Source organism: Excalfactoria chinensis, chromosome 3, assembly GCF_039878825.1.
Source record: "Excalfactoria chinensis isolate bCotChi1 chromosome 3, bCotChi1.hap2, whole genome shotgun sequence".
In the NCBI taxonomy this organism is placed as follows: domain Eukaryota; kingdom Metazoa; phylum Chordata; class Aves; order Galliformes; family Phasianidae; genus Excalfactoria; species Excalfactoria chinensis.
This window is the reverse complement of record NC_092827.1, coordinates 41,113,038-41,131,746: the sequence shown is the minus strand read 5'-3', so window position 1 is coordinate 41,131,746 and position 18,709 is coordinate 41,113,038. Positions and strand designations below refer to the sequence as shown.

General features: G+C 35.4%; 1 protein-coding gene across 1 annotated transcript in view; it reads left to right on the top strand.

Annotated features, from left to right (window-relative positions):
* SEC63 (SEC63 homolog, protein translocation regulator) overlaps positions 1 to 18,709 on the top strand; it is a 55,288-nt gene that overhangs the window by 12,341 nt on the left and 24,238 nt on the right. Inside the window, exons 2-9 of the mRNA XM_072332505.1 lie at positions 3,419 to 3,518; positions 4,327 to 4,441; positions 7,597 to 7,709; positions 9,557 to 9,618; positions 12,760 to 12,818; positions 13,547 to 13,597; positions 16,193 to 16,301; positions 17,654 to 17,748. Of these exons, the coding sequence (XP_072188606.1) occupies positions 3,419 to 3,518; positions 4,327 to 4,441; positions 7,597 to 7,709; positions 9,557 to 9,618; positions 12,760 to 12,818; positions 13,547 to 13,597; positions 16,193 to 16,301; positions 17,654 to 17,748 (704 nt within the window). The remainder of the gene's footprint in view (positions 1 to 3,418; positions 3,519 to 4,326; positions 4,442 to 7,596; positions 7,710 to 9,556; positions 9,619 to 12,759; positions 12,819 to 13,546; positions 13,598 to 16,192; positions 16,302 to 17,653; positions 17,749 to 18,709) is intronic.

The window sequence follows — 18,709 nt, the reverse complement described above, 5'->3', positions numbered from 1 at the left end:
TTGCCTCATTTTTCTTGATGCTGTTTTCAAGCTGTTTACAAAATATTGTTCCTGTGGCCATTACTAGAAGGCCATTCCAAAACCTCAGTCCTCTGGTTACTACAAAACACCTTTAGTTTCTAGCCTTATTTATCCTGTGGTCAGTTTTTATTTGACCTAGGGCCAACTCTAATTTACCTTACTGAATTACTGCATATGTATTTATTTTCATTTTTTTTCCCCTTCTGTGCTGTCTTCCCCTGTGGGCATTTTGGGAGCTTTTTGGCTCAGTAAGATGAATGGTATTGGCTGTTCTTGCAGGGAGAGTGGAGGTGAAAAAAAGAGGAGAGGGTTGTCTGGCACTTGTCAGGGCTGGACAGCGGGCAGATATGAGATCTGGGGCACTGTGTCACAGTGCAGCATGGATTTTTCAAGGCAAGGCAGAGCATCTTGTTGAAAGCACCCTAGCAAAAACGTTAGAAGAAGTCATATCCTGTTAGGCTTAATTTTAAAGGATTAAGTAAAGTGAGCTTTGTTACCTCTAGGCCCTCTGCAAGTTCTCTTCGTCACTTTCTATTTCTCCAAGAGCAATTACAATCCATTTTCACATTAGTTATACGTATTTCTCCAAGCAACGAGGTCAGCTAAGACAGTTACCAAGCAGCAGCATCCCTCAGTTGTGTTGCAGAAATGCCTGCAGGAGTGTGCTGTGAATTGGGTCAGTTAGCTGATCTCAGACAGTAGGATTGTATTGAACAATTGGCTTCATCTGCTTCAGCACTGCACAAACAGGATTATAGACAATATTTGGAATGAAAGATTTGCAAAATGAACACTTGTCTTCTATTAGGAAGGTGATATAGGTGTCTTCAGTAAAAGTATCACATTGTGGCTCGAAGTTTCACAGTGACCATTTGAAATCTCTCTAGACCATTTTCTTCCCTCTTCTGTAGCAGAGTTCTTTAGTCAACATTATTTAATTGTCTCTGCATTCTAATACCATCAGCTTTTTGATATGCTGGCTCTATGCACTGGTCACGTCTCTCAGCTTTGCATTAAAAATCTAGTTTAACTTTAGGTAACAGTATTCTCCTATGTAGTTGTGGTGAATCCAGTTCTGAATCATAGAATTACCCAGGTTGGAAAAGACCTCGAAGATCATCAAATCCAACCACAGCCTAACCATAGTGCCCTAAGTCTAACAACCTTCTGCTAAATCATATCCCTGAAACACTGGAGGAGATCTCCCATAATTCTTGTCTTAAAAGAAAAAAATAAATAAAAAAGACAAATTGCCAAACTAGCTTGTACCCTATCTTTAGAAAGTCAGTGTTGCATTTTAGCCCTGTATTCACTGCCTTCTGAATTTTTCCTTTGCGGTGCTTTACACAACAGTGAGGTGAAACTGGTTGGACAGTTACTCAGCCGATTATTAACCTTTTTTGTTCAGAAAGTTTCACATTAGGACCTGCTTTAAATATGGGAACAGACCTTGCAGCTCAGAAGAATCATAGAATCCCAAAATATGTGTGTAGCTTACACAAAGAAGTGACACAAGCCTGGAAGGTTGTTTGGGATCTCTGCAAGAGTTGGATCAGACAATTCAGTCAGGATTGAATTATCTTTTCCTGTGTCTCCATTTCTCCATCTTTGGGGTTGATAGGACAACTAAATCTTCAGAAGGAATCTTATTAAGCTGTTTATTACCATATTGAGTTTCTGGGAAGATACACTGTATAGAATTAAATAGTTTGGAATAAATTGATCCATTTGTGTAGTTTGGTGTTACTGTGTGTGGTATTGTCTGTGTTTCCACTTTCTGCCAAATCAGCCAGAGTTTAAGCTACAGTCCTGTGCTCACATCTGAACTGTACTGTGCTTTTCTGTCCCTAGATAGCATGCTTTTTGTGAATTAAAGTTTCTAGATATTTTATTATATATATAATGCTTACCAACTGAAGTAGGTTCATGTGACTGTGACAGATTACTATGCACACAGACAAAATAACTTCAGAATAAGTAAGCAGGGATCAGCATCATCTTCCACAACAACCTTTTAGGATTTTTTCCAAAGAAAAAATGTTTCCTTGTGTCATAACCTCTATTTTAATTGAGATGTGGCCATCACCTTGTTAAAAGTGCTGTGTTCACATTTAAGACTTGCTTAGAATGTAGTTGTCATGTGCTATGGATCAAAGTTGTTAGTATAATTCCTGCATTTACATAATTCACAAACTCAAAATAGTTAATTTAATTACTTTATATTCATCACTAAGATGTTGAGACTTGAGGAAGATTTCCCTCTTAATTCTTTCTCCTTCAATCTGAAAAGTGGTCTTGTTCTTTTGCTGGTCAGGTACAGTGTCTTCTGCCTGTACTTAAGAAGCATTGTAGGTCAGGCTGCATGGCCTCTAGATGGGTAAACTACTTAAACTACTAAAGATAAAGTCACTTTTAAATATATAATTTCAGTGCTTACAGAAATTGCTTTTCACCAATTTATTTTATTATTATTATTATTTTTTCTGTAAAAGAGTTCTTTGACCAAATATAACCTGGTCTTGATGAATGCTGAAATACAATTAAATTATGTTAATAGAAATAGCTTCCAAGTTTTGTCATGGTGATGGTGACAATCTGAGTACAGTTTCTTCCTAAGCTTCAACCTCCTTTCAGGACAGGATGGGGAAGTCCTGTGGGCTGGCTTGTTTTTAATGCATGTGTTTGTACTGAACCACATGGTTTGCAAATAAGTATTAACTTCTCCTTCCTCCCCTGTCCCAGTAGGAAAAGCCTAAATGAAAGCAGCTTATAAAAAGCAAGCATTGCAAAGAGAATGGGAAATGCATCATAATTTGAACTGAAGAATTAGCTGTTCATCTAGCCTTTTTCTTTGGTTGTATAAAAACAGTTCTGGTCCTTTTTTCGTACGCAGTAGATGGTATACTGAAATGGGAGACTCACTGGAGTTGACTGTAAAATGGAAGAAGAAATTGCAGGTGCACAATAGACAAACAAAGGCTGGATTCACAAGTGATGGTTGCTTCATGGCAACTGAAAAATATTATGGATTCCTTTGAGGTCATGGGGCATAACCTGGAGTAACTTGTTGTGGTTACTGAAGGTGGAGAATCATTTATCTGGCTCAAAAGCATTATTTCTTCCACTGTTGTTGGATTTTCTGTTAGTCTTTAAAATGACCTTCCACTGCCTTCTGAAGGATGAAGTGAGCATGTGGGAAGTGCACTGTAGTCTCAGACCTTTCAGTGTTAAACGTTTGAACAATGCTTGTAGATGGGTGACTTAACACTTAGGTTGGTCTTTGAGGAGCCAAAAGTTGAACTCAGTGATCTTTGTGGATCTCTCTAATGTTTCTATGCTTGCAGTTCTCCTTTTTGTCAGACTGATTAATCAGAATCTTTTTCATTATTTTCCATAGAGCAAATTCGATTAAAGAACATAAGAAATGTATATGGAAGGTGCTTGTGGTATCGCTTGCGACTTTTAAAGCCACAACAAAACATAATTCCTACAGTAAAGTAAGTATGTTTCATTTGCATGACTTTCCACTAAAGCAATTCCTGTATCTTACTGTTGCAAAAAATATGTCTGGAATTAATTGCATTGTAGATGTTTGCATTTTCCTGTGTTTGAATAACACTTAATCATTATCTAGTAGTGCTTGAAGTAATGATGAATGCTTTGTCCTTTATAAAATACCTGTTAAATGAAACTATAAGCCTCAGCGCGAATAAATATGTAGACAGTGCATTTATTGTTTCTTAAAATGAAGTTCCTCCCTGACAGAAACTAGTGCAGCTAGCAACATATTTTGATTTAAATATTTGATGTGTAAACATATGTATTTGAATATACAATGGCAAAAAAAAAAACAGGTATACTCAAAGCTAAAGTCTTTGTATCCTTCAGTTCTTAGTTTTTTACTCTTAGTCTCAATATTTTACCTTCTGTTATGTATCTTTTTCACCTTTTTTTTTTTTTTTAATAACATTTGTCTGTGTCTAGAATGAGATTAAAATCATCCTTTGGAAATACAAAATGCTATTGTATACCTGCTGAAGACAGACAGCTAAAGAATGGAAAGATGCTTTGTTGACAGTGGCTTGCCCGTTTTTTTTGTCTTGCTTTTTAAATCAAGTGTCTCATCTGTGCCAAAGGTGCTGTTATCACTGAAATACTCATACATGCTTTAAAATTTCTGTAATATTTCTTGCTATTTTAATATTGTGCCTCATAGACTGATAACAGATGGTTTTACATGTTATTTCAAGAGTTACACTAGACCTAGTGGATTTGTACCTGTTAAAAATTCTTTCTTCCAAACAGGAAAATAATCCTCCTTGCTGGATGGGCATTATTTTTGTTTCTTGCATACAAGGTTTCCAAAACGGACCGAGAGTATCAAGAATATAACCCTTATGAGGTTCTACATTTGGATCCTGTAAGTAACAGCATTTTTCAGTAGTGCATACTACTGTAATTCTATGCTTTGTCTAGTGTTTTGTGTCTAGATGCTGAATTTAAGATTGGGGTTTTTTGAATAAAACAACTTTGGTGACCATATTTCATGATTTTGTTCTTCTGTGACATCTGAATGTTGCTGTTGTTCATAGAATCATAGAATGGTTTGAGTTGGAAAGGACCTTGAAGATCATCCATTTCCAACCCCCCTGCTATAGGCAGGGATGCCTCCCTTTAGACCAGGTTGCTCACAGCCCCATCCAGCCTGGCCTTGAATGCTTCCAGGGAAGTGGAATCCATAACCTCTCTGGACAACCTGTTCCAGTATCTTGCCACTGTCACAGTAAAGAATTTCTTGCTAATATCTAGTCTAAATTTACCCTCTTCCAGTTGTCCATTGTAAAGTCTGTCATTAGATATTCTGTGATCATTTGTGTGTCTAATTCAAATGACTCTTAATGTAACGAGGTGGATTTTTTAAAAATTGATTTTGTCTTATTGTGATGTTACTTTTATTTCTTTGTACAGAGGAAAGTTCATTCTGCCTTATATACCCTGCAGAAAAACTAGCCTCCCACATTTTTCTGTAGTAAATGTTACTCCAAGTCTCAGTTACATCTGTGGATGGAGTATTGAAAACCACAAATTCTAAATATTGATTCAAGTCAATTGGCTTATTAAACTGAATTAAATAAATAAATAAAAATAGTGCTTCTATGGAAAGCAGATCTGCAACACTCTAATATTGAAGGTCTAATTAAGAATGAATATGTTATGTATCTGGAGGAGACAAATAGACCTACTGGGCATCTGTTAAACTGCAAGTCTTGTTAAACTCTTTTTCCTCTTAACTGCAGTACCTTGAGCAAATTCTCTGCTTATGGTAATTATTTCCTACTCCTTTGAGTATCAATGAAATCATCTGTTCAGTTCTGAAATCTGACATGTTATACTGTCCAGTTATGGAAATGTATTCTGAATACAGCTTAACACAAGAATAAGGAAGAACTTCGAATGTATATCCGTCTGATTAAACTTGATGTGTATTGTTAGTATGGGAAAATCTTAATATGAATATGAACATTCATAAATACATCTCTTGCCATTAATGACATAGCTTGTCAGCATAGGGGTAGACATCACTGGCACTGCTTTTCTGTACTATGGGAAGTCATGACAGCAGATATGTAAGCTTCAGCCTGTTTCTAGCTAGTCTGGTAGAACAAGGCTCATCTGTCAAGTGTGAAGGTAAATTAAATTCAATCTCTGCTCAGTTCCTCTGTGAATTGACTGACTGCTGACTCAGCTTTTCTGCTGGCACACAAGAGCAAGATAAATTTTTTTGCTACTGAACGGTATCTGTTAGAACTGTGCAGTTTAAATTTCTGGGTTAACTTTGGTTAAACAAATCTGACCAGGGAGTAGGTCATTAGTGGGTTTTCTTTTGTATTCTTTAGCAAATTTGTACAACGCTGAGGGAGAAAATGTTGTGTATGTACTGAACTCTAACTTTATGTTTGTTAAAGAAAATTTATGAGCATAATTAAGACACTTGCATTGTATTTAGATGAAGAAACCAATACTGGAATGCTTTCTGTATGTAGGTAGAGCATAAGGAAAGTTGAATTAAAACTAGGGATGTTAAAAGGTGAATGAGGAGATGAGCATAAAGATGCGTCAGTTGAAGTAGAGCTATTTAGAAGAATTCAAGATTTCAGAACACGGTGGTGTTTGATATTTTTATGCTATCAGAGAATGTGTTACATCACTTTGGAAAAACTTCCTAGTTCAGCCTGTGTGAAAGTTTACAGCTACCTTCTTCTATCCAGGTAGAACTGTTAGTCATCAGCCCTGCTGATGTATAATGGTTGTTGAAGCATGGTTACATAATGGAAATGCTGGTATGGTTAAAAAGAAAAGAAAAAAAAGAAAAAAGAAAAGAAACAAAAAAGAAGCCAACAACAGCAACAAGAAAATGAACTTTTGTTTCCTAAAAGTTGATAAAAGGGTTGAAGATGCTAGCACTTGGAAACTGGTGTGCAATAATTTTCTTCTTTGCACTCACATCCACTGTTTGTATTTTTGCTCTTTCCAGCTTGTGCTTCTCATCTGACACTTTTTGTATAGTCTTGAAATGACTGTTTTTACTCAGTCTGATTTATTGCAAATTAAATTCTTCCCATGCCTCAAATGAGGCAGGCATGCTGTTAAAATAGCAGTGGAAAATGATAGGTACATTATATAAAAAGACATGAAGTAAGTAAGGCAAATGAAGCCTTAGGGTAGGTTAATTTCTGGCTTAATTTTTTGAAACAGTATAATCACATGCTTATTATATGCTTCAACCTGATAGACCATCCTGTTGAAGAGCTCTAGAGGATGGTTCTGTGAAACTTTAACGAACTTAGTGGAAAAAACTTTATCTGCACTTGCATTAAAATTGTGTGAGTTTACTTGATAAATGAATTTCCCCATCCAACCTGAAGGTTAGCATATGTGGGATTGTGCTGGTGGCATCCAGCAGTGTGCTGTGATAGAATAAAGATTGATCTTTTCCTCAAGTATAAGTAATGTATTCCCTTTATTCAAGAAGTTTGAAATAATTTGTGGATAGGATATTTCTAGTCAAAGGCATTCTTAAGTAGCAGGGCTATATGCCATTCTTGTGATAGACAAGACTTGCAAGCTGCAAGTGGATCTTCATAGTTGATTTGTGAACTCTGCTTAAATAGAGAATGACTGCAAATTGAGAATTCTTTGTGTTCTTCAGTATGTTCAGGAAAAGATGAGAATTGTTAAACTGATATAAAAGCTGTTTTTTATATAAATGGATGAGCAGGTCACACAGGAAAAAAAAAACACAACAATATTCAATTATCTGAATATCTTTTTGTTAGCCTGTGGCTTCTAACTTGGTTTAAAAGTAAAATGGTTATAGAAATGTTATTAGCAAAATACTGTAATAGTGTTTTTATGAGATGCACATGTAGTTTCATGATCGTATCATATTAAAAGATAATTCTTTAAACACGAGTGATTGGAAACAATACTGCATGATATGCTTTAGAATACAGATATAGAATAATGGATTTGATTTACGATATTTATTAGTAACATAAAATTTTCTTTTTTAAGGGAGCAAGTATATCAGAAATCAAGAAGCAGTACCGTGCATTGTCACTCAAATACCATCCAGATAAAGGAGGCGATGAAGTTATGTTCATGAGAATTGCTAAGGCATATGCAGCGTAAGTTTGTTTTCTGCCTGCAAAAACACTAGAAGGATTACACCTGTAAGGTAGTAACAAGAGTGACCTAAGCAGCCAGAGAATATGTTTTGGACGTATTGATGAGCAGAACAAAATAAGTCAAAATGTGACCAGATTCCACGCGTGCCTGTTATGGAAGGGTAGGAAGAGTAATTTGTTTGTTTAGCAACTGTAACAATACTGTAAGGTATTAATTCCTTGTATTTAACTTTCATGTCAGCTTCCACTGTGACACAGGCTGAATCTTAAAAATGACATAGAACAAAAAATGTTTTGCAGTGTTTAAGCAACAAACCCTGTTGTGGCCACTCTAAAGCATTGCTTAGACAACAAATGTACTGTTCATTTCATCTGATAGTAAATCCATGATAAGAAGCAGTATTCTAATCCTGTTCCCATGTAGCAGTGGTACTTCATTCTGGTTCTGATTGTTTTCTCTGAGCTCTGTAACATCCCTTTTCCTTTGTACTTGTCTTGTGGACCTATTTTCTTGACTTAGTGACTGTTTCATATTATCTATATAGTTCTTGAAACCTGAATCCTTGAAACTTCTTTTTCTCCTTAATATTTTCTTGGTCGAACTTCTGTTTGTGTGTTTCTTCTTCCTTTTTTTAAAATCCAAGTGTAGATGTGCAGTATTAGAATTCAGTATAAACAAGACCCTTTAGAAAAATCAAGTTATCCAAAATGAAAATCTGGGTTTGATTCTTATAGTGCTGTTTTTACACTGAATCTTAATGTAACTGTCATCCAAGGACCTAGCAAGTTAGTTTTAAGTCAGTTTATCTGATTGATCTTACTGAGACAGCAAGCCAACACCATGCTCACTTTGAGTAGTTTTGAATTTATTCTTTCTGCTTTTAAATAACTGCGTCACTATGGGATCTCTTCAATAGAAGACTATCATATTGCTTCCTGAACTCCTGAAAAATCTCACCTTTATATTATGCAAACTAACAATAAATGCTTGGTGAGTACAGTTTTATGCATGTGCAACAGCGGTGGCAGAGGCATATCTTAAAGAAAATGACACCAGAGTTCCTTGGCACTGTTGTCTGGAAAGAATACATGTTCAAGAGTTATGCTTGTTAATAAGGATGAAACTTAAGGATGAGTAGGAGATTTCTGACTCACTGGATTTCTTTTCTGGCAAAGTCTTCGGTATAGCAAATGTGCAGTGGTTTTTCCTAAAGCAGAAACTTGTAGTAACAGGAATTCTAATTTATTGGCAAAAAAATGTCAATATAGAATAGTCATAGGAACTGTGAGATCTGCCTTCATTGATATGAAACAGGGTACTTCCAGAAGGGAAAGATACAACAACAGATAACCAAACAAATGTGCTATCAGGGGCTAAGAGTCTAGAGTAAGAGAATAAAAGTGCCTACAAACAACTTCTGTGTTATCACCTCATCTTGAGTATTTACCTTCTTGCCTCCAAAAGATGGCTTCTTCAACCTTCGCTGTCTTTTGAAACTTGTACTATAACTTGGCACTGAAAGCTGTTTTTCCTTGAGAGTGTGCAGTCAGTCTCACAGAAGTGAGATGTGATCATTTTCTTTTACTGTAAGAGGCTGCATCCTTTTATGTCTGATTTCTTTTACTGTTAGAGTGCTAGGGGAAAAAAAAAAAAAAAGGGCCTGTGTATCATAAGGGAATACAGCAACATTGTTTTTCAGAATTTATATAATCAATAGAAGTGTTTTAAGTTTATCAAAGCATCTCTGAAAGAAAGTAGAATGCCTCGTTTTAAAGTTTCTGTATGCTAATCACTTAAAGAAATTTCTTAACTTCTGTATTAACTTAGTATTTCTTCTTGAAACTAGCTTGACTGATGAAGAATCACGAAAAAATTGGGAAGAATTTGGGAATCCAGATGGACCACAAGGTAACAACTATGGATGACAAAAATGCTGTCGTTTCTGTTCATTAAGTTTTGAATTTATGAAGATGTGTAATACCTGTTTGTTTGAGGAGCACTTCAATCTTAGTATACATGACATATTTTTTTCCCTTTAAAGATACAGCTGATCAATACTTAGCATGCAAAATTAGTACCAGTGTGGTGATGGGAGGAGTGAGAAGTCAGGATAGAGTTTACTTTCAAGTTTCTTTAACTTTTTATTAGAAAAAAGGAACATGTTTTTTTTTTATTATTGATAAGCCACTTCCTTTAAGTACTTATAGTGAATTGCCAGTGTTATAAGGAGCTATAAGCAGAAAGCAGTCCATCAGTCCTTATCATTTTAAACTTTTATTTTTGTATTTATAATCACATACTATCAATGTATGTAAAAATAAATTGCTAGCCATAAGACAATATATATGATTCAAAGGGATATATGTGAGGATGTGTGTGTATTGAGATAAATACTGTACATACATCTGCTTCCCATTTGCTGGAAGTTGTACTGTTTGAGTGTGCCTCTATGTCACTGTCATCTTTAGGATGATGATTATCCCTATGATGGCATATTGTTCCTGGGTAGGTAGCTTCATGGGAATTGTCCCGATGATGGTTTATTAAAACTATGGATTAGGTGAACCAAACTAAATCAGTGTAAGATTAAAAGATAGATTTTCCTCTTCTATTTACAATTCCATAAGCCACCTGTGTAATATCCTTGTACCAGTTGTGTACTAGGTGAAAGAGAAAGGAGAAAGAGTATTACTTGTTTCTATCTGCTTCTAATACTTATTGCAAGTAAAAAGGAAACCTTCAATTTAATTAGACAGATCTCCTGGATTGGAGGTCTGGCTGTTGGTGCCATGCAGTTTGAGAGACTAAGTCATACTGCATATCTGCATAGAATGAGTTACGACCAGCTTGAAAATAGTAAATGAGTTTATAGGATAAAGCATGAGGGAAAGAGGTGCTGGAAAATCTTCTCTCATATTACGTCCATCAACATGGGAAATTTGCTTTAGAAGAAAAAAAAACCAAACAGCTCCTGAATGTGTTTCAAATAAACAATCTTTCCCTTCATGAAATACAACTGAATCATACTCTGACAAAGGTGTTTCTAGTGGTCTTAGGTGGTAGCTAAGTATAACTGCTGTATTATACTACTTTGGCTACTATTTTCATTTCTCACTTCTATTTGTTTATTTGCAAAGCAGTTGGGAGGACTGCAAAATGCAAGTAAGATCTTGCTTCAGAAATGCTGTCACCATCAGGAAATGGCACTATTAATATTATAGTAAAGCTTTCTTAAGGACTTTATTGATTTTTGTGTATCCAGAAGCTATTAATCTATTTTTGCCAAAGCACAGGAATATGAGTTAGTCCATATGTCAGAGTACTTGAAGGGACCTGAAGCTGTGTCTTTAAAATAAGACTTGTCCACAAGCAGATGAGATTTTGAAGGTGAGAAGATCCTTGTGTGGTTTGCTCAGAGGGAGCTTTCATGAACTTAAGGAACTCATGATCCTTGAATGGCAAAGTGAAGTGATTCTTTCATAGGACAGGAGTTCACACTGTTAACTTCTAGGCCTTCTGTTCTACTGAAACCTTAACTCAAACTGCAGTGGAATGAGAGTTCTCTGCTACTAGATCTTGCATTGTTGCTTGATCTGAAGGCTTGGAAGAAGTCTGAAATTCTCCTTTTCCTATCTTATGTAACCTGGTTCCACACTGCCATATGAGGAGCTTTCTTTCTCATTTAATTAAATTAATCTCTTCATTTGCACTCTAATGTAAACAAATGAATCTGGGTTACATACTCTGTTTTTTAATTCTGTAGTCACAGAAGGGAGACAGATCCTTATAGAGGTATATTCTGGAATGAGGTGAAACCCGTCTTACATGCCTAAAGTTAGTTGAGGTACATCCCATCCTCTGTGCATAGCACAAGAGAAGGGCAAACTATTCAATTCCCTGTCCAAATGAAATGGAACGAAGGTTAGAGGCAGGCCAATGAGTTTATCACATCTTCAATACGATTTGCTCTTAAAGTAAAATACTGAATGTACAGAATAATTTGCACAGTATTTAGAAGCAGATAAATAAACCTGGAGAATAAAAATATATGCTTTAGGATGTTAGATGTAAATTGATTCCCCTAGTGCTTCATGCTGGTGATCATGGTAGGAGGCAAGAAGATTCTCCAACCAGAAAAGAAGGAGCTTTTGTATTGAACTGTTGTATTCCTAGAACAATTTGAAGCTACAATCTTAACAATCAAAAGTATCAAGTTTAGTGTCTCACAGTACCACCAGTAAAAGACACATTACATTTCGGTAGGTTCTTCCAAAAAGGAATAACCATTACAGTTAGGGAAGTGCCATCAGATTCTATTTACCATTCACTCAGTGTTATTCCACTGAACTCTTAAGCTAGAGATATGTGCTGGGCAGATGTTGAGTTTGATTTTTGATAAATACTAGTTTCTGTCTTAAGGACTGCTTAAAAGTTATGTTAGACTTGTGCATAATAACTGGTTAATGGCTGTCAGAACCTATTGGAAACAGTGTCAGTAATTTATAAGTATGTAGAAGATCCTAGTCTGTCTTAATTCAAGGTGGTGTAACTCATTGTTCACTGCTGGTAGTGAGGAAATGATTTTTTAAAAAATTATTTTTTATACAATAAATATGGGGGGTTTAATGTAGGCCTTGGAAGTCATTAAAGCTGTGGGGTTTTGTTGTTGGTTTTTTTTTTGGTCTTTTTTCAATTTATATGTTTACTGATGTGTATTTAAGCTGTGGAGAGCCCTGTAAGGCTGAACTCTAAGCCTTTCTACCTGCAAAATCTTTCTTTCCTTTTTGATTGTGTTAATAAATCTTGCATGTCTGTTTCACTGTGAAATGCTAAGATAAAAACATTGGAATTTCAGATGCTGCACTTACAATTTCATCGCATACTTGAGTATATTTCTGATTTTTTTGTTTTTTTGTTTTGTGAAATTTGTTAGAATTTTGCTTTATGATAAACATGAGTGATTTACTTATTTATTTTTAGTAGGCTTAACGTGATTCAAAAATCATTCCTCAGTAATACAGAGTGAATTTCTTTTCTTTCATCTTACAGCTACAAGCTTTGGTATAGCTTTGCCAGCTTGGATTGTGGATCAGAAAAATTCAATTTTGGTGAGTTTGCTTACTTTGCTGGTATTTTAAGATGGTTTTTCAAGTGTTCACCTTAAAACATATGCCTGTGCTTAATACTATGTTTGAGTCAAAGCATGTAGGATGTCAGTGCTGACATTCTGATCCAAATGTGTCTCTGAAGCAAGTTCTGTGAGTCAAAAATAATAGAGTGGCTTAAATTTAACCTTTGAGAGCAGACCATTAGTGTGCTTTGATGGATTTAATTGCAGTGATAATTAAGTGATGCTGTGGTTACCCCTGTTGTGAAGCATGTGTTTGCTGCGGTGAGGAAACACATATGCAATTATTTCTGCATGATGGATTTCTGTAGATCCATTTGGTTTGCTGTAGATGCTGTAATCTTAGTGTCTATATGCTTGTTCTTTCCATTACGTTTGTTCCTGCAACATACTCGGCTTGACTGCTTGCTCCTCATACATTTATCATCTCTGTCCACTGCATCACAATTTAGTTGCCAACTCTGTAATAATTAAATAAACCCACCGAAGACTTAAATGGATGGCTTAAATGGTTACTTAAATAAATACCCCTTATTTAAGCTCTACCCAGCAGATTGTATTACTTTTAAGTTGTTCTTCAGAATTAACTGCTATGCGATAAGATTATTTTAACTTGTAGTAGATTTGTGGTAATGCTGCTTGATCTTATTTTGAAATAAACAAGAGTGGTATTAAGAAACTGAAGTTCCTAATGTGATTTCTTCTTAGGTTTTGCTTGTATACGGACTAGCGTTTATGGTTATTCTTCCAGTTGTTGTGGTAAGCGTTATTATCAGATAAATATTCTGCCCTCTTTAAACAAAGCTTTCTCAGACATTAGGGGACTTGCTCATTCTTTCTTTTCATGGTGACAGAGCGCTTCAGTTTTTTAAAGTGGGTGTTCTCTTTTTTATGGGAAAAGTACAGTTGGTGTAGAGTTTACTTAAAAAATAATGCAATGCTGTGATTGAAGAGCACTGACTTAGGAAAGCAGTAGATAATTACAAGAGTTAGAGATTGGGTTAGGTAGTCTGTCTTGTCCTCTCTGTCATGTGTCACAAGATAATTAATACCATTTGATGAACAGGAGAGTTTATTCAGTAGTGTTACAGTAGAGCCAAGACAAAGGTGTTTTTAGCTTTTGGTATGGGAATGAGTTCTACCTGTGGAACAAGTTGTCTTTTCAGTTTTTCCTGACTGCCTTTATTTTCGTAGTTTTAATTGTTGTTTATCTTCCGTGCATTCTGAAATGTCTGCTCTTGAGATTTCTTTGTGTGAGGAATCTATTGCAAGATGAGTGGTAATTCAGGGATCTGGTATTGCTTCTGACCATTGTCCCTTATCCTCAGAATATGATTCTCAGACTCAGAAAATAGAAATTCCTAAACCTTCCTGCTCTTTGGAAAAAGATTTTCATTTGAGAAATTCTGCTGGCCTGTTGAGAACTGCTGATGTCTTTGTGTATAGGACATCAGCCTGGCATTTTCCCTGATCTTAGGGAGTGTTTCTGCATCATTGAGGATCTAGTCTAATAAATTTCAGATGTGTTGTTTTTGATGAGGAGTTGAGTAAGAAGTCTAAAATGCAGTGTAAGAAGTCTGCCTATGCATCTTTCTTTTCTTTTTGGGTTTCACTTGGCACGTGTTGATGCTTTTTTGTACACTCATACTTTTAATGATTTATATCAGGTTTATTGTAGTTCAAGTGAAGGTAAACATCCGTTCTGTTGTTGTGAAAAAAATGTCCTGAGCAGGATCAAAAAACAGTCTGCCTCCTCTTGTCTCTGTACCAGATGTAGACTTCTGTATTCAAACATGTTACTGTAAATTTCTTTTATAGTCAGTGAAGAGGAATGGACATTTTTATGGAGCAAGCTATTTTATCATTTAATTCTAAAGTAGACATATAAGATGATTCATGCTTTTAATAGGGCTGTTTCTCTTTTATGAATCAATAAAGAAGCCAAAGTTAACTACAGTGTAGTCATTTCATATCTGAGATAGGCATCTAAAATAAAGTAAGACTAGTTCCATACCTTTAAATCCAGATGTATAAAGGGAAAATACAGATACACAGTTCTTTATAGACTTATGTTTACCAAAGTGTTTAAAGAACATCCTGCATCCATATGTGAAGTGAGATAATTTACTTCTGCAAATGTAGATAGGACTTCTAAGACAATCTCATTCATGTAGATTTTAATTGTCTATTTTTAATGTTTTGCTTCCTGTACCTGTACTTAATTTCACAAAAGACATGGAGATTCTTGGGATTATAATACAAATTATTCTGTAGAAGAACTTTTTAGAAGTTCTGTATTCTTCTGTGTGAAGGTTCATTTATTCAAACCAGGAATCAAAACATGCTTTTTTTTATGAGGAGGATGTTTTCCAAATGATTAAGTAAATTGCAGAGTCCTTGCTGTGCTATGGGAGTTAGCACTATTGCCTATTAAATTAATAGTAGTAACCATTGATTACTACTTCATTGCTTGCTGCTTTTCACTTGTGATAAACTTTACAACAGATGGAGATTTATCTTGGATGATTTTCTCATGTTAGTGAGCTTCGTTTACAGAGAGGATCTTAATCAACACTTTGCATCTTATACTCTTCCATGCCACTTTGCTTATAATTATGGTGTACAGACACTGTTCAGTGAATTTTATAATTTGAAGTCACTGGTGTACTGATAATGAGGGACTTACTGGAGTGTTTTTGGAGGTTTGGGAAAAATCTTTGGTCATCTCAAAGGGGGTATGGCTTAGGCTGGTGCTGGGTTATCTCCAAATTCCTCTAGCAGAAGATGTGCCTGCCCATGCCAAGGAGGATGGTATTTAAATAATTCTGAATTCCCCTTCTGAAAAGTATATTCTAGTTGGGTCACTTCAAGTGAATTAAAAATAATAATAATAATAAAATCAGAATGAAAGTTCCCTTTTTGGTTTTGGTTTAGGCCATTTTCAGCCTAAACTGAGTTTGATTTGAATGCTGTTGCACAATACTACTTTCTGTGTAACTGGTAATTCTGGTGGATTCACTTAAATAACACCATAGGTTAACAAAACCATGTATATGTTTGTGTACACTCAAGTGCTAGGGGGAATCTCCAGGCTAAAAATTGTCCCAGAATTTTTAACTTCAGAATCTCTCAGATGAATACATCGATGCATGTTTAAAGTTTGCGTTGGGGAGGATTTTTTCTTCCTTCTTTCTGAACTTCATTTGACCTTAGTGTAAGAAAAATTGTGTAGGCTTAGTCTTTCTCTTTTTGGCGAGGTATGGGCTACCTGTGAACACGTATGAGATGATCTTGTATAACTCTTTTGTTACTCCATTGTGGCTTATGCTGTGTTGTTCGTGCAAAATGTTTCAGGGTTCCTGGTGGTACCGATCGATACGATATAGTGGAGATCAGATTCTCATTAGGACAACTCAAATATATACGTACTTTGTCTATAAAACACGGAACATGGACATGAAACGTAAGTGAAAGGCATCTTGGTGTCCTGATGTGTTCATCTGGAAATGTCAGTTGGTGTTAAAATCCTTTTGCTTTGTCAGCTTTTGTTACATTAAAGTACTGTTTCTGGTTCTTTCAGAGCTTTTCTTAAAACTTCATTTTTTTGCAGGTGAAGAAAATTTTCTAGAGAGATAACTTAAATCACATAGTGAATTTGCTTTGCTTTTGCTTGGTTATGAACTTCACGCTGGTGAGGTATCAGTGCCAAAGCTCAAGACTTAAGCTGGAACAATCAAACTGGGCTAGGGAAACAGTGAGACAAATCTGCACGAGTTGGTTTGTTTTAGGTATTTTTTTTTCAGGTTTCAAGACAAATGAGTTTATAAGACTTGTTTTCTGTAAGATCTACAACTGTGGAGCTCAAATAGTAGAGAAGCATTTAGATTTGTCTAAAGCTTTTTGTTACGCTCTGCTCAGGAAGTAAATAACAATTGGAACAAAAATGGCAGCTAGTGCTCAGAGAACTTCTTTACTTGTTAGTAGGTGGAATTCACTGAGCACTGCAATTGGCAGACTTAACTTTGACTTGCTCAGAAAAGAACTTGCTCAGAATTTAAGAATGAGGCTTGAATAACTGTAGCTGAAAAAGTTACAGTAACTGGAGCAAATGACAAGTTGGATTTTCTCTTATTTGCTATGGCCAAGGTATCTGATACAATTACGAGCAGAAAGCTGTCTAAAATATCCAATTTGGCTGATTTTTAATCTTAATTAGATAAAGAAGGATATTTTGAGGTACTATGGATTTTTCCTAATCATATTTTCTGCGAGAAAATGACCAATGCATTATCTTCATGGGATTTGCTTGCAGGGGTATTTATTGAACTGTTCTTCTAATCATTATAAGGACAAAGAATGGTGAATTCTCAGTGTCACTCGAACAGAAAACGGAGTTAAAATTTTTCCTTTTATTTTGCTCCCAGTATACACATTGTGGTACAGCCTCAAACATATATATTGCTGAGGCAAGTGATTCTGAAAGCATGTAATAATGATCAAACTGCAGTGAAGTGATATCTGCCAGTCCTAATGAAACCTAGCTATGTTTTTTTGAAGACATTTATTGTTTGATGCTATGCAAAATGGAGTCTTGAGTTATCTCAGTTACTTTGTGCCAGACATTTGCTCATGCCAGCTTTGCTCTGTAACAGTATAAACTGATCTATTAAATAGAGAACATGAATATTCATAGTTTTTGGGGAAAGAGTGGAATTAACTTTTGTGGCTGAGATTTCTGAACAAGTTACTCAGTAGCATAGGATATTGCTGATTTTTATTTTTTTTTTTCCTTCATACCTTCCATTATCTTTGCAGGGCTCATCATGGTTTTAGCAGGAGCATCCGAATTTGATCCTCAGTACAATAAAGATGCTACAAGCAGACCGGCAGACAATGTTCAGATACCACAGGTTAGTTACACTGAGAGGTTTTATAACTAATTGACTCCTTTAAGGGAAGAGGGAAATGGCGCACTTGTTTGACCATCTGACGAAATTCAAGTTCTCAAGGCATTAACTTTGTTGAGACTGCAACTGTACTTTTTCAGAAATATGAATTAGAAGCTAAGACTGGATTTAGAATTCATATATATATATATATTAACATTAACTGATTGTAAAGCTTAATACTGATAGAATCGATTTAGTATACAACCTACTGGATTGCTTTTTGGAGGAGCAGTGGACTAAACAATGAATTTAAGTGTAAGTCCTCATACACATTGTGTATCCGTATAAAGACATGGCTGCTGTTTTATAGTTAGTATTTAGAACTAAAGCCAGTTTAATCAGTAGCACAGATTTGGTTAAATATGAAATATTGAAATAAAATTATGATACTATCTGAGGTAATAATATATTGAAATATTATGAAGATTCGTCCATGAATATCAATTCCCTTCTGGTCACCTTTTTTCATTTCCATTCTGTCTTCCCAGCAAAGATACTGTAATACATACTGTGGAAAATAATGATTGCTTGCAAAGATTAGGAAATATTCTTTATCAGAAACTGGCACTTTGGTTTAAAGCACAGTACATAAAATGCTTCACTTAAAAATAGTTTGGGTTTGCAAAATGAGGGAGAGTAGTCCTGCTGATTTAAACTTTGCATGCACACAGTGAGATTTTCAAGTCGTAAACATGTTTTCATGCTCTAAACACAAATCATAGATCACAGAAGATCATAGATAAATAAAATAGACTAAGATATCTCCTTACTTAACTGTCCTCACCTCTTTCGAATTCTTCATCTTCTCTTGTAGACTGTGAAAAGGAGCTGGAATTATGATTAGGTGGTTTTCTTTTTTGTTTTTTTCAGCCAGCATTTTACTTGAGAGCAAGTGGCTGGGGAAGATCATCTTGATCATCAG